The 14,077-nt window shown below is 41.4% G+C and overlaps 1 protein-coding gene across 2 annotated transcripts; it reads right to left on the bottom strand.

Moving 5' to 3' along the window:
- Positions 1-76: 76 nt before the first annotated feature.
- ssrp1a (structure specific recognition protein 1a) lies at positions 77-12,700 on the bottom strand. 2 transcript variants are annotated; one of them, XM_056439703.1, is made up of 18 exons: positions 12,653-12,700; positions 11,789-11,865; positions 10,802-10,987; positions 7,827-7,932; positions 7,074-7,267; positions 6,853-6,953; positions 6,490-6,619; positions 6,262-6,365; positions 5,834-5,962; positions 5,529-5,750; positions 4,238-4,310; positions 2,745-2,877; positions 2,615-2,660; positions 2,364-2,496; positions 2,056-2,217; positions 1,531-1,646; positions 1,256-1,430; positions 77-639 (listed from the first exon to the last, which is right to left on the bottom strand). In XM_056439703.1, exons 2-18 carry the CDS (start codon positions 11,840-11,842, stop codon positions 565-567), a joined length of 2,139 nt encoding a protein of 712 aa, XP_056295678.1. In that variant the 5' UTR covers positions 11,843-11,865; positions 12,653-12,700; the 3' UTR covers positions 77-564. The 2 variants fall into 2 exon arrangements, with proteins under 2 accessions (XP_056295678.1, XP_056295679.1); XM_056439704.1 differs by lacking the exon at positions 12,653-12,700 and adding an exon at positions 12,162-12,272.
- Positions 12,701-14,077: the final 1,377 nt, after the last annotated feature.

Raw genomic sequence — 14,077 nt, 5'->3', positions numbered from 1 at the left:
CGTAAATCATACAAACGTAAATCGCTGGTTTCTATTATAACCCTGCAGCACGATAATAAAAGTTGTGTACAACGAAAACAGAAAAGTGCAGATTTATTAAAAATGAATCATTTATTTATTCAAGCCTGAAAAGATAACAAAACACAAACAAACACTTAACTGCGGTTTGAAATGCTCAACACCGGAAGAACAAAACCGCTTCACATCTGCTCCTCTGTGTTATCGATATTGAATCAACTAATAACTCCTATATTCCTCAGTCCTACCAAACTACAGCCATCCCTGTGGGTGAGATGGGAAAACCCCAATAATTCTTGGTAAAGTGGTACACCAGTATACCACTGTTTCACAAAGCTGTCAGGATGAAAACAAGTTAGAATATCAAATATTAAGCGAGCTTTCGGAGTCACAAGGCGTGTTCGTACTCGTAGAGCAAAAACTGTCGTAGAAAAAAACTAAAACTCATGTCTGTTGATTTGTTTGTCAGTCCATTCGTGTGAGATCAACATGGAGCCTATAAATGCCAGGTCCTTGGTTTGTGTCAGATGGGTAAATGTTGTAGGATTAGTCAGAGTCTGCCTCTGAGCTGGCAGGTGTGGACACAGCCTCTTCCTCCTCTTTCTCCTCTTTCTCCGATGCCTGGTTAAAAAATATAAAAAGACGTGGGTTAAGTGTTATAAAGAATAAAGACAACATGTTTTTATTCCCTCCGACAATAAAAATACCAATCGTTCACTTACTTGTGCAACACATTTTGGTCTTGCTTCTCCATTTTGAATAATATGAAAAATATTTCCTTTATTTCAGAATTTATTTGACCACAGAAAGACGAATGCTTCACAAGGCCGCCGCACCAGGAGATTAAAATGAGACGAATATTGAAATCCGGCTTGAGCTAGACTATCAGTTTATTACAAATATACATCCATATCAGTGTATCAGATATGCCGGCTAGCGTTTGTAAAAAGTTCTCTCTCCTCTTAACGTTAGTTGATTGGGACGTCCAGATTGACTCAAAAAAGTCAAAACAAACACAATCTCTGCATTGATCTGCAATGCAAACTTACAAACGGTTGAAAACAATGTTGCACCCTCAAGCATCTATCATAATTAAATGTATACACAACCAGAGACTGACTCACTACATCGAGCGATGCCTGAACGTTGTGGTGAACGGAGAGAAACGCACTGAGGAGGAATCTGATAATGGATTCTGCTGCAGCCCGTCTGATCATTATGTTTGTTATTGATTTACCTTCTTCCTCTTGGACTTGCTCTTGCGGTCAGTGTCTGACGAACTGTCCTCGCTCGTCTCGATGAACTCTCGACTCTTAAAGCTGTCGTTGCCTCCTCCTCGCTCCTTTTCCTTGTCTCCTCCCGCAGACTTCCTCTTCTTCTCCTCCTTCTTACCTCCAGATTGTTTACTCTCCCTAAAAGGGGTGATGGGTGGAGAGAAAAGAGTTACATACATATTGGACCGATTGTTTCAAAGACAAAACTAAACAAGCGTTTCTGTGTTGTAAGCCTCACTTCTTGGAACTTGATGGTGCTGCTGCTCCGCCGCCGCCACTGGCGACGCTATCTTTGTACTCTTTCTTTGCTTTCTCATACTGCCTCTTCGCCTCTCCCGCCTTTGTGTCCCACTCCTGGAGGAAATAGAGAAGCAGGAAAGTAAAAAGTGAATTGAAGAACTTAAGAATGGGTTTGTTAAAACCTTTTCTCTCCAAGTTCTATTTGGCAAAGATGTGCGCATCTGGCTGTCGGTCTTTGAGATATCGCACTTCAAAAAAGTTCTATATCATTCTGTCTTTACTACATAAAACTAATGTATTTAGATAAATAAATATTGGGATACATGTTTAAACACAACGAATACTACATGATCCCCTTGATCCTAAAACAAGCGTAGGCTCCATTCTGACAAATTGGAATCACTTTTTCGCTATAAATATACAATTTATAATCTTGATGACACACATCACTCATAACAGTGTTGTGAGAGCAATAGAGGAAACATAATCCAAATGATCTCTCCTCCTCATTCTCCTGCCTCACCTCCTTGTCGTCTTTGCCCAGTTGTCTCCACATCTCTCCGGCCTTCTTGGAAATCTCTGTGATGGAGATGCCGGGGTTCTCAGACTTGATGCGCTCGCGGCTGGCATTCAGCCACAACATGTAGGCGCTCATCGGCCTCTTGGGTCCTTCTCTCGGCTTCTTCTACTCAGATTGAAGAAAGGAAGGGATTTTAAATCCTTGAGTAACTCAAACTCGGCATCAGTTTGCAATTCAAGAGCCGGGAAAAAGAAAAATCGCTGCTTGAATCGATATTTCTCACGTTTTCTTTGACCACTCGGCTCTCTCACCTCTCTACGTCGTTTCCTTTCTTTTTTCTCCTTGACCACTTTAGGTTTCTTGACCTTCGGCTTCTTTGAGCCGTCATTGTCGCTTGCATCCCCGTCGTCGCTGCTGTCGCTTGCCGACGCATTGCTGTCGTACCTGACGGAGGCGAAGAAACCGAACAGGAAAGTCAGCTGTGTGGAAGAACCCACAGGGACCAGAGGGAAGGACAAACAGACTCTGGCATGAAGAGTAATTTCCAGAAAAAGTCCCTTACTCTTCAGCAATATCATCATCTTCTTCTCCGGGGTTAAACGACTCATCTAAAGAGTGAAACAAGACCGGAATTCAAACCTGCTGAATTTGACATGTTTTGCTTACTTCCGGCATACTGAACAGGTGCTCACCGCTTTCGCCGTCCGATTCTTCGCTTTCGTTGCCCTCCTCTCGGATCTTGCCCTCAGCTTTCATCCTCTCCAGGTAGGCGTCATGCTGGTCCTCGTCTGAGTCACTGTACTCATCAATTTTACCCTTCATGCCCTGAAAGTAAACTGCAACGTCAGAAACAAAACACAAACCCAACCACAATATTGCATAGCCATTGGAGAGTTTCAGGGCTGCAATTAACCATTACTTTTAAAAAATTTATGATTTGGTCATAATTGATCATTTAGTCAATGAGATTCAGGAAGATACTAAAAAAATGTAACAGAGGAACTGTCCAACAGGACAACACCAGAGATATTCAATTTACAGAAATTAGCAAACGCACATTCTTGAAGTGGCAATTATTTAGGATTTTTTCTTAATATTGGAATTAAACAATTATTATAATATTGTAGTCTATTTACCTTTTCATTGACTAAATGATTAATTGAAAAATCAATAATATAAAACACATAAACAACATTACAAGCTTCCAAGACCTTTGTTATATCTTAACCAACAGAATATCTCTTACTGTTTTCCGTGATGCTCGCTCATGGGAAAGTCAGATTCAGTGACCTCTCATAACTGCACCACCTTGTAATACATTTACAAATAGCTACCTGATGAATGACATCTTACGTTAATGACCAGGGGAAATTTGTGAATTAAAAAAAGGTAGTCTGCAAATGTCCCGTTCCTCTGTATTTGTGCCAAGTTTCTTTAACTAAAGATGTCACTCAAGAGTAAAAGGAAGAATCCCCCGCAGAGACAGCACCAAACCGTTTTCCTCTCCTGTCACATGGGCTTTCCCATCTCCATACATCAAGGAGCCTCTTATTAAAACACCAACAGGACATGGAGAGCAGGCCCAGTCGTTTTCATTAACCTTCTCGACTGACCCTGTCACCATGGCAACAGATGGCCTCATCACCAGAGAAACAGAGTTGTCAGATGGACCAGAAACTTGTATACATGTCAACCGACAGCATTGATGCAATCAGCACTGCCTATGTTAAGCAGTGGTCATGCCGACAGCTGCGTCGAGTGTTAAAGCACACCAAAAGTCCCCGGGCCACACATTAGTCAGCACGATGCAAACAACTGCACGCACGCACCCACCCACCCACGCACACACAGTTATCAGAGTCCCACACTCCATCACCCCCATGTCCCATGATTAGTCATAAATCACTTGGCAATCGTATTGGCAATCTTCAACCAAAAGCATGATTTTAGGAAACAATCCTTGGTAACGTACACACACGCCATGCAAGCAGAAATCACATCGTTAAAAATCAAGTGTCTCGTTTGAACATGACGCCCATGACCATACCCACCTTCTTCTACACGGGTACAAGGACAGACACACAGGAGAAGGGCAACAAGCATCAATATTTGGGATGGAAGTCCAACAAAAGTCATGAAATGTCTCTAATCACAAACTGGGAGATGTTGGGAAAAAACGAGTTACCTCTTTGAATCCTCTGTTCTTGATGTTGAGCTTCTTGGCGTTAACAAAGTCAAACAGTTTGCCGTACTCTTCTCTGAAGGAACAGAGAAAGACTGAGGTTATCTCGGCTGAAATTCACTAAATGGAATAAAGGCTTGAAGATGTGATGTCAAATCTATATCTCAATCAGTTGCCACACTGATCTCAATAACAATGGAAGCAACTTTAAAGTTCCCCCAGACACATTTTTAAATGGAGGTAAACAAAATACTGGACGATGATTATTATTTTGTTTAACATGGCTTTCCCCAAGTAAAAAAGCAAATATTTAAGGAATATATATATATACACTACCGTTCAAAAGTTTGGGATCACCCAGACAATTTCGTGTCTTCCAGGAAAAATCACACTTTTATTTATCAAATGAATATAAAATATAGTCAAGACATTGACAAGGTTCGAAATAATGATTAATATTTGAAGTATTAATTTTGTTCTTCAAACTTCAAGCTCAAAGGAAGGCCAGTTGTATTGCTTATATCACCAGCATAACTGTTTTCAGCTGTGCTAACATAATTGCACGGGTTTTCTAATCAGACATTAGTCTTCTAAGGCGATTAGCAAACACAATGTACCATTAGAACACTGGAGTGATCGTTGATGGAAATGGGCCTCTATACACCTATGGAGATATTTCATTAGAAACCAGACACTTCCACCTAGAATAGTCATTTACCACATTAACAATGTATAGTGTGTATTTCTGATTAATGTTATCTTTATTGAAAAAACAGTGCTTTTCTTTGAAAAATAAAGTCATTTCTAAGTGATCCCAAACTTTTGAACGGTAGTGTATCTTAAATATTTGCCTTGTTATTTGGGAAAGCCACCCTGAAAGGAGACTGCATCCTGTTTTAACAGACGTATAAGAATGGTCAGTGTAGTTTTGTTTGTGTCATCTTTTATTTGTTCACGAGGAGTGTTAGCGCGTCACTGCCGGTGGCTAAGACGGCGTTAGTGCGAGTGAAAAATACAATAATATCTAGAGGGATTTTAGCACCAGGTTTATATCCAGAATCATCAAAACGTTCACTCCGCTCGTGCAAGCTCTCGCTCTCTGGACCAACAAGTCCACTCCGCGCTGGAGGTTTCGGGTTTCTATGCTGCCATTAGCGATTGACTTTAAAATGTATTTTTGAATCTCACATTTTAGGGAAATGCAGACAGCAGAGGAATGTGAAAACACAATTTGCACAGATTCAAATGAGTACGCTAAAGATCCTGAGACAGGACTGAGTGACGGAGTTCTCACCTCTCAATGCTGCTGAAGGTGAACTGATTTCCCTGCTTGGTCTCGATCTCAAAGTCAAAGGAGCGCGTTGTGGTGGTGCCTCGGGCAAAGTTGACGGAGGAGATCTCCTCGAAGCGCAGATGCACGGGGGGCTTGTGGACGTAGATGAAGCCCCTCTCCAGAGGATAGAGGAGGCCTGAGGACGCCTTGTAGGAGCAGGTAATGCACTGAACCCCAGAGTGCCTGTGGAAGAATTAGACGCGTTTAACTGGATTTACTTAAACGGAGACGACAGTGTGTTCTGAATGCGTCCATCAGGTGCTGACCCCTGGAAGTTTCCGGGCACAGTGATCTTGCGGTTGACCAGGGACTTCATCACCCTGCTGACCATCTCGTACAGAGACCCGGACATGTTTTTACTGAGTTTGCCCTCAAAACGACGCTCCACATCCTCCCTGTGAAGACGCAGGAGAAAGGACAGCTTTACTATTGTGGAGTGAAAATCTTTAACACAGCTTTCTCGCGTTGTAAGCCACAATGCAAATAACATACAAGTAGCTGGCGCTCCTGTAAATGTATGTAAACTGCTCCTCCAGACCTTTGCTTCCCCCTAGTGGACACAGCAAAGCTTGCCCCATCCTTTAGCTGCTAACCGGCTTTTTATACAAACTTCCCCACACGCCTATGGCTCATATTGCACATGGCGACATGTTACCCGAAAAAAACACGGCGTCCTTTACTGTCACATACTCACTCGCTCATGTTGAGGGAGAGGCTGAGGTCCTCTTCCTTGGAGAAAAGCAGGATGAGAAAGTGATAACGCGTCTGACCCTGCTTGATGGGAGGATCCAGACTTATCTATATTTTAAAAAGACAAACGGAGAGAAAGATTTTTCAGAAGAGAGTACCAGCAACAGGAAAATGCTTGTTTGGAGTGCGAAACTCCAAACAAGCGAGAAAAAAGGCACAAGCGTCCACTTACCACAAAGAACATCTGCCTCTGATCCTTGTGCGGCAGCAGGAATAGACGCAGCACGGTGGTGTAGGGAATCTTGTAGTCAAACGTCTTACCATGGAGGTGAAGGAAAGTCGGGTAGATACGGATGTCGTATCTGAGTGTGGAAAAAAGAGAAATGAGGTCACACTCTTGATAGTCTTAACTAAGGGGAATGGCGTAAACACCATCACTGGAGCTAATGACCAACCCGGTCTTTTTGGACTAACCAGAGTGGCTTCCCAAGCCAACACCATCAATGCATTTTGTTTTTAAGACTAGTTTTTCGATTGATGGGATAACATTGATGAGGAAATCTGTGAGTGACTTTGCTTTGTGTTGATCTTCTACCTTCCTCTGGGCGTAAGACACTGCAGCTCTTTGAAGATACACACAGCGTCTCCTGTGGCCTGGATCACATCAGCCTTCAACAACACATTATCTGCAAACGCCTGCAGGAAAACAAGCACACTTTAAGCTTTATCATCAAAGTAGATTTACATTGATTGTTTTAGGCACTTTACGAGGAGTGAACTAGCAGTGTAAAAAGGAAGAAGCCCATCCTTCCTCACCTCCACAGGGTCTTGCCGTTCATCAGCCTGGGCGGGAGGGATGTAGAATCGGACCTCCATGAGGGAGACATCGGTGTCGTCGTTCTGGTGAAACTCCAGAGTGACTTCGTTCTTCCCCGTAGCGCATTGGGACACGTTGGACAGCGGGACCTCGAAAGCTGTATTGTCATTTACTTCAAACGATAACAGTGGTCCTGTGGTGGTGTGAGGGGTGACAAATGTCAGATTTGTCAACTCTTCTTTAAGTATCATCAGGGTTCTCAGCACATGAGAAAAAACGTTTTTAGTATGTTTGTTTCAGATCAATAGGGTTGATTAAAAACACATTTTGAATCTTTCAGAATAAGCTGAATTTGACACAGTAGCTGCCACTTTGAATCTTGCTCTTCATTGTTAGAACAGTATATATTAGAGCTGGACCAAGCAGTCAATTAACCAGTAAGATGAGAATAAGTAAGAATTAATTAAACTATTTGATAATTTCTGCAAATTCCAACAACAATTTAAAAACCGTTGCTGGTTTTAAAATGTGAAGAAATGATGCCCATCTGGTATATCAATCAGTAAACTAATTTGTTTGACTGCTGGTTGCATTATTATGGACAAAATAATTAATTGAGTAATCTGCAGATTAATCGATAATGAAAATAATCTAGTATATATTACATCAGTGACCCTGTGCCTACTTAATCCTTCAGTAGCCAACTGGTGACGACATTTTTGGTGGTTATGAATGTTTTGTTTGTTTTTTACCTGAGAACTTGGCTGTTCCCCAGTTCCACCCCTTAACACACAAGTCCTTCTCCGTCAGCTCCACCTTGTAGTGAGACTTAAAAAACTCAGCGATCTTCTCAAAGTCCTGATGGACAGAAGGTAAGAGGGGGCAGGAGGGGACATGATGAAAAGAAATGGGGTAAATACAAGGAAGAGACAAAAGGCTTCATGTTAGTCAGGCAGTAACACATTTTTGCGGCACAGGTCAATTCTTAGAAAAACACCCGCCAAAAAGGGCGAGGGGATGGAGGGTTAATTAATCACGGAACTATTAGAACCACACCCGCCACTGAGGCCTCCTGGGAACACCGGAGGTGAAGGTAATCCATCTGCCCTCCGTGTCCTCCTCCCTTTTCCACACTGCCGCTGACAATCAGCCTGTTTATTTATCCTGCAGGCTCACTTACAACTGGAAAGGAGACACAGTCACACACAGCGACAAACACATGCTCAATCACGCACACACAGGCACTGTCCTAGCTGTACACACACATGTGGAAGTGATTGTGGTGTGCGAGTGAGCAGGCCAGTGTAGAGACTGTGTGGGAAACAGAGTTTACGCACCTGGATATCTGCCTGTCCATAAGGTTATTAGAGCCAATTAGAGCCCAGAGAGTCTGTGTGTGTGTGTGTGTGTGTGTGTGCACACATTCATCAGCGTGTTTGTTAGCCAGGATTAAGGCATCGTTTAGATACGAGAGCATGTGTGAGCAGATGTGTCAATGCATACAAAAAAATAAGAAAATCCAGAGTTTGTGCAGAGGTGGCCTGTTTTTGCCGATGTGTGTGTTCATTCCCAGTGTCCTCAGCAGGCCTGCTGTTGAGTGTTTCTCTTCTCCTCATTACAGTTCTGGCAGATTTGTTGTTGCTCAGCTCATTTAATCATAATAAACACAGACCCCCCACCCCACCAACCAAACCACCCCCATGTCTGTCTTTTATTACAATGTTTTTCATGCTCTCCCAACAACCTTCAACCTCTCATTTCTTAAAAAAACTCCACAATTTCTGACCAATAGAGCCGGCCAACTTCCTGTTGCCTCCCCGCACAAAGAAATGGCATTAAATTATGATCGGCTTCAAGACTTTTTTTGGGACATAACACAAGTCATGGCAGTAGAGATAGGTAACGTTAGGATGTTATTGATATTAGTACGTCTATCGATATTGTTTTTTCAAATTATTCTGTGAGAAAAAGACAATTAAGAAAAGAATCAACATCGCTTTAATATTCTTATATGTATATAAACAAATAGTCTTTCTTGAGCAGCTATAGAAAAAGTGTCACGATCTTTTAAAGAAGTGATTCGCTTTCATTTATGAACCTATTCTTATTAATAAAACTCTGTAGGGCATCGCTAACAATACCTGCAGTGAACGAGGCGGCTGCTCCACCAGCAGGAGAACATTGTGCATTTCTGCAGATTTACGTTACGCTTGTTTGCCAAATGTTTTGATACATTGCTGGGATTACCTCCCATACTTGTGAGGGTTTATTGCATTTGTGACGAGCGATATCAGCAGTAAAATGAATTCACACTTGGAGTAGGTTTGTGTGTGTGTGTCAGAGTAAAGCACAACCCACCAATATGGCAAATGCTGCAGATATGATAATATATATATATATATATATATATATTACCATAAGCCAGACATCTGAATTGTTAAATGTTGTATTCAAACAAAGCGCCTGTTCAAGAAGCCGGCAAAAAGTACTACTTTAAGTAGGAAAACAGTCAATAACTGAATTAATATAGACTATAAATCTGACATGGCATTTAAAAACAACAACATTTTACAGAACTGTCAGCACATTTCATCCAGCAAAATATTGATGTTTCATTATCAGCTCTGGACAATTTAGGCACTATACATTTTTATATACAAGACCACCTATGACGGGGTTAAATACCCAGATACAACCATAACTTGCAGCTGCATACATTCAATGCCACACTCTTAATGTAAACTATGATGTCTTAGGCCAATAAACATTGAAGCAAAATGAACAGAAGACATGTGCCTTTACAGCCCCTGACCCTCAAATAGACAATTACAGGTTAGCTACATAACGGCCTCTCAGGGAGAGATTCATTTTCTTGCTCAAGGACTCTTCAGAAGGACACATGCATCAAAGCTCCTGTATAGCTCGCCAGCGGCTAAACCTCCCGCCAACTCCCGATTACTGACACTGGCTGTGGGATAATAAACAATGACATCATGCCATGTGCTTCGGGACGAGAGGATCCATCTACAAAAAATACTACGCTGATTAACCCCAGGAGACGCCAGCGCTCGCAGCCACAGAATCCAGGTTATACCCATTCCTCCATCCCAATTTTATACTTGCGTGCTGACATTCCCCATACACTCAGAGCAGCGGGGGGAAAGGAATAAAAAATAAAAAACTAGGGTGATAAAAACAAATACGACCACAAATGTTTTTCTTGTCTGTCTTCTGAGCCAAATTGTTACGGTGGATTGATGTAAACACTGACTCACATGAGCCGATGATTACACTGTTTATGGAACACACATGCTCGCGCTGGTTTCCCTCATTAATCCCATTAGGATCTTTGGAGAGAAGAGTCGACTCATTCACATACTTTTGATAACAACCCACACTCCAAGTGTTGGTTGTTTTTGCAAGATGGTAGTGTTTCTTTCAAGACAATGTGAGATATGGGATGGGAGTTGCCGTACATCTCTCGTCATAAACACAGCGCCGAAAAAAACAGCATAGCGTGTGTGTGTGTGTGTGCGCAAGTCTGTACTATTCCACTGTTGCCTTGAGTAAAGTAACAAATACTTCCCAGAAACCGAAAAATACAACCAGGAAGAAAGAGTTAGAGTCCGTAAAACAATCCCAACAGGAAACAATTATGACAGAAGCTTTGAGAGGCCGATCTGCCGAATAAACCTCAAAAACTACAGCTGGATTAAAACACACTCACCGTCTCCCTGAAGCCGTCATATCTGTGGACATGTCCCGAGTTGGTGCCCAGCTTGATGCCGTGACCTAAACACACTCGCCTCCACTGGGCCAGGTTGAGCTCTCCAGCCGGGATGTTGTCCACCTTCCCCGTCTTGCTGCTCTTATAAACCACGTTGTGTTTGCCGAAACGCAGCCGCCCATCATTCTGAAGAAACAAACAGACATAGGACTTGTGTTGAAATGCTGGGACTTAAAGCCTCAGGAGAGTTTAATCAATCTCTTTTCAGCTTTACAATGAACAATCAACTGGCAAAAATGTAGTTGGCACATTTCGACAATAGATTCACTGTTAAGTTGTTTGTTTGTTTTTCAAATAAGTAATTCCAGAAGTAAGTAATGGCTTTACTTTTTTTTTTTATGTGAACATTTTCTGCCTTTCCAAGTCTTCTTCATGAAGAATATTCTTGGGTTTTGGAACGGTGGTCAGACAAAACAATCAATTTGGGTTCTGGAAAAATGTGATATGTAATTTACCCCCTTTTCTGATATTTAATAGACTACTTATCATAATATATGAAGATCAATGAATCGTGAACATGTCTGTTAGTTTCTGTCCTTGTTCGTACGGCTAACTTAACAATTATTTTGCAAGGAAATAATTATATTTTTTGTCATCCCAACTTGCAATCCAAAAGCGATTATTCAGCATAAAACAATGTAAAAAGGGAATGCACCGATATGTTTTTACTGTATCAATCATGTTGTACGAGTTATAGTACACACAAAGCAGGTTTTTCAGACTCTTTTCAGACTCCTGCCTTGATGATAATGTTTTATGTTTCCCCTTTACATCATTATATTCAAAAACACAACCTTTAAAATAGACAAACATTGAGAGTAAAACATATAGTTATGATAAGTGCATATCAGTCTGTGCATTAGTAATATTCTGAATTGTTCCTGTCTACACATTTTGAGAGCAGAGCTGGTTGATGAGGATACTGACCCAGGAGCCTTTGAACTCCTGGTAAATGTCGTTGAACTCCAGCGTGTCTCCCATCTCAGCTCCAGGCGACCGATCCTCTACAGACAGAAGAACATGAATTACACAGAAGCAAACACCCACTGGGCTGATACACAAATCACTGTGTACTTTTGTGATGGAGGTCAGACACCTAACCTAAATGGAGGCTACAGCACCGAGTCCCACTGGAGAGGGACAGAGAAGCCTCGATGTAATGGTGTCAATACTACACAGAGTGTTGTGGTTACTTCTGTTAACTTTAGTTGTTTATTCATTCATAAAAGCATGTCCGACTGATGCTAACTAACGTTACTATGCTCTCAATTTAAAGCACCGGTTAGAGTTGTGAACTAACTTCAGCTCTGTTTACGATGGCTGTGCGCGAGCAGTGAGATCCAGCGTGCCAACATGTCGATTGTTATTTCCTTCTGACGTCAATCGAACACTAACAGCTGGGTCCGATTGTCCGGTCTAACGGTTTCAGAATAAAAATAGTAAGTAACGTCCATGCTGGCTAACGTCCATGCTAGGCTAACTTGTACTACACAAGGTGCGTTTGTTTTCTTGTACGTGGTGGTGCTGAGTTCGACCAACTCATCAAGCAGAGTAATTGGCGACACTGACTACAGGCGCCGCCCCACTGGAGACGCGGCGGAGCTAAAATCGAGCGCTCCAGCTGAAACTAGGCCGGTGAAAAGTAATCAACTCATAATCTGAGTTTATTTTGTGAACGAAATAGCTCCGCGTAAAGCACGTGGACGGAATATGGCCCCTTGTTACAAACACATACATAAAACTGAGTTCCTAAACAAGCGACAGAATACAATTTTAAACTGCATGTCTTACTCTCAATGTGATGAGCAGCTTCGCCTGTTTCCCGCGTGTAGCACCGGGAGCTAGTGCTACGTCACAGGAAATAATTAGGGTCTGTCTGTATGTACTTCCGGTTTGGTGAATAATTTCTATTTGTGTCAATAAAGCCGTACATTTGAAAGCATCCACTCTGCGACGTGTTTCCGACGCAGCGGTGTTATTGTAATTTGTGCATCGCGTAACTCTTGGTAACTTCTGTGTGAAGACTTGAAGTCGTTGCAAAGCAGACTGCAGTGACCACTCATCACCTTTGGGTGGCACACGACTCATCTAAAGAAGTAGTGTAGTAGTTTATTGTATATGCATTTCTATTATATTTAATTGCAATGTCAAAAGTGTAACATACAACAGTACAAAACACAGAGTAGAACGTATATTGATCGCCTTTCACTATTTTTTTATTAGAGTCAAAAGTGGATAAAACAAAATGTGACAGTCTAAATAGTTATTTTGATTTTGAAACCGCATGATATAGAGCAAATGTAATATGACTGCGGCAAGGCCCTGGATCAAATACAACTCAAAGGATATCCTACTCATGTCCTAATTCACATGGCTTTACTTTTTCTTGGGCTTTTGGACAGAAATAAACAGTTTGGCCATATCCCCCTTAACCACTCTGTGTAGTCTGAATTTAGTCTGAATTTATTAGAAAGTACATTTTAAATTTAAATGAAATAAACCATCTTAAGAAATTGGCCACGGTATATTAAGTCATGATATAATGTAATGTAAAATGTAATTATGTAGCCCAAACAACATTTTAAATTAAATTAGATCAAATAGTTTACAAAAAAGAAGATTTAAAAAAAAAGTTGGACCCAAGACAAATGGTCATCTACAAGAGGCTTCTTCTTGAATTTCTCATCTCGTGCACGCACACAATCATGCGCGCGCCATAGCATGAGTGCTTTTGGTATGCTGAGTGACAGCCTGAGGTGAGAGAAGAAGATCACGGTAATCCACATTTAAAAAACTAAAAGCCGAGGAATGAGGGGAGAAGAAAGAATTGCCGTGGAGCAGGCGAACACTTGTCTTTATTCTTCCCCTTTCTCAGAAACAGACAGAAAAAACAAACGGAATATTTATGGGGACTAAGTGAATATGCTTCATTGATAACTTGTGTCGTAACACAGTTTATAGGAGGCCTCTAAATTTATAGGCCCTAGCGTCCATATAATCTTCCTGTCGACAACTATTCACATTATAGGCTGCTCAATGAAATCTTTCCCCGATTTCTGAACCGTGAATCGTCGAGGGCTTTTTACTCGTATATATTCCATGATATTTTAAAGTTTTGATTCACATATGCCTATATGGATTATTTAAAGATTAATTTGGGCTTTCTTTTTCATTAAGACTAGGACAACACAATTATTGCTCTTAATTGTTTATTGT

The sequence above is a fragment of the Pseudoliparis swirei genome, chromosome 19, assembly GCF_029220125.1.
Source record: "Pseudoliparis swirei isolate HS2019 ecotype Mariana Trench chromosome 19, NWPU_hadal_v1, whole genome shotgun sequence".
Lineage (NCBI taxonomy): Eukaryota > Metazoa > Chordata > Actinopteri > Perciformes > Liparidae > Pseudoliparis > Pseudoliparis swirei.
The sequence above is the reverse complement of the archived record's forward strand: the minus strand, read 5'-3'. Positions and strand labels throughout refer to the sequence as shown.

What these genes read in the sequence shown, in the direction of transcription:
- ssrp1a (XM_056439703.1), bottom strand. Translation starts at nt 11,842, where the DNA reads ATGGGAGACACGCTGGAGTTCAACGACATTTACCAGGAGTTCAAAGGC. An exon ending in CTCTCCCTCAACATGAGCGA is followed by an intron (nt 5,963 to 6,261) that starts GTGAGTATGTGA and finishes GCGTCTTCACAG; the next exon opens with GGAGGATGTGGAGCGTCGTT. An exon ending in GATGATGATATTGCTGAAGA is followed by an intron (nt 2,497 to 2,614) that starts GTAAGGGACTTT and finishes CGCCTCCGTCAG; the next exon opens with GTACGACAGCAATGCGTCGG.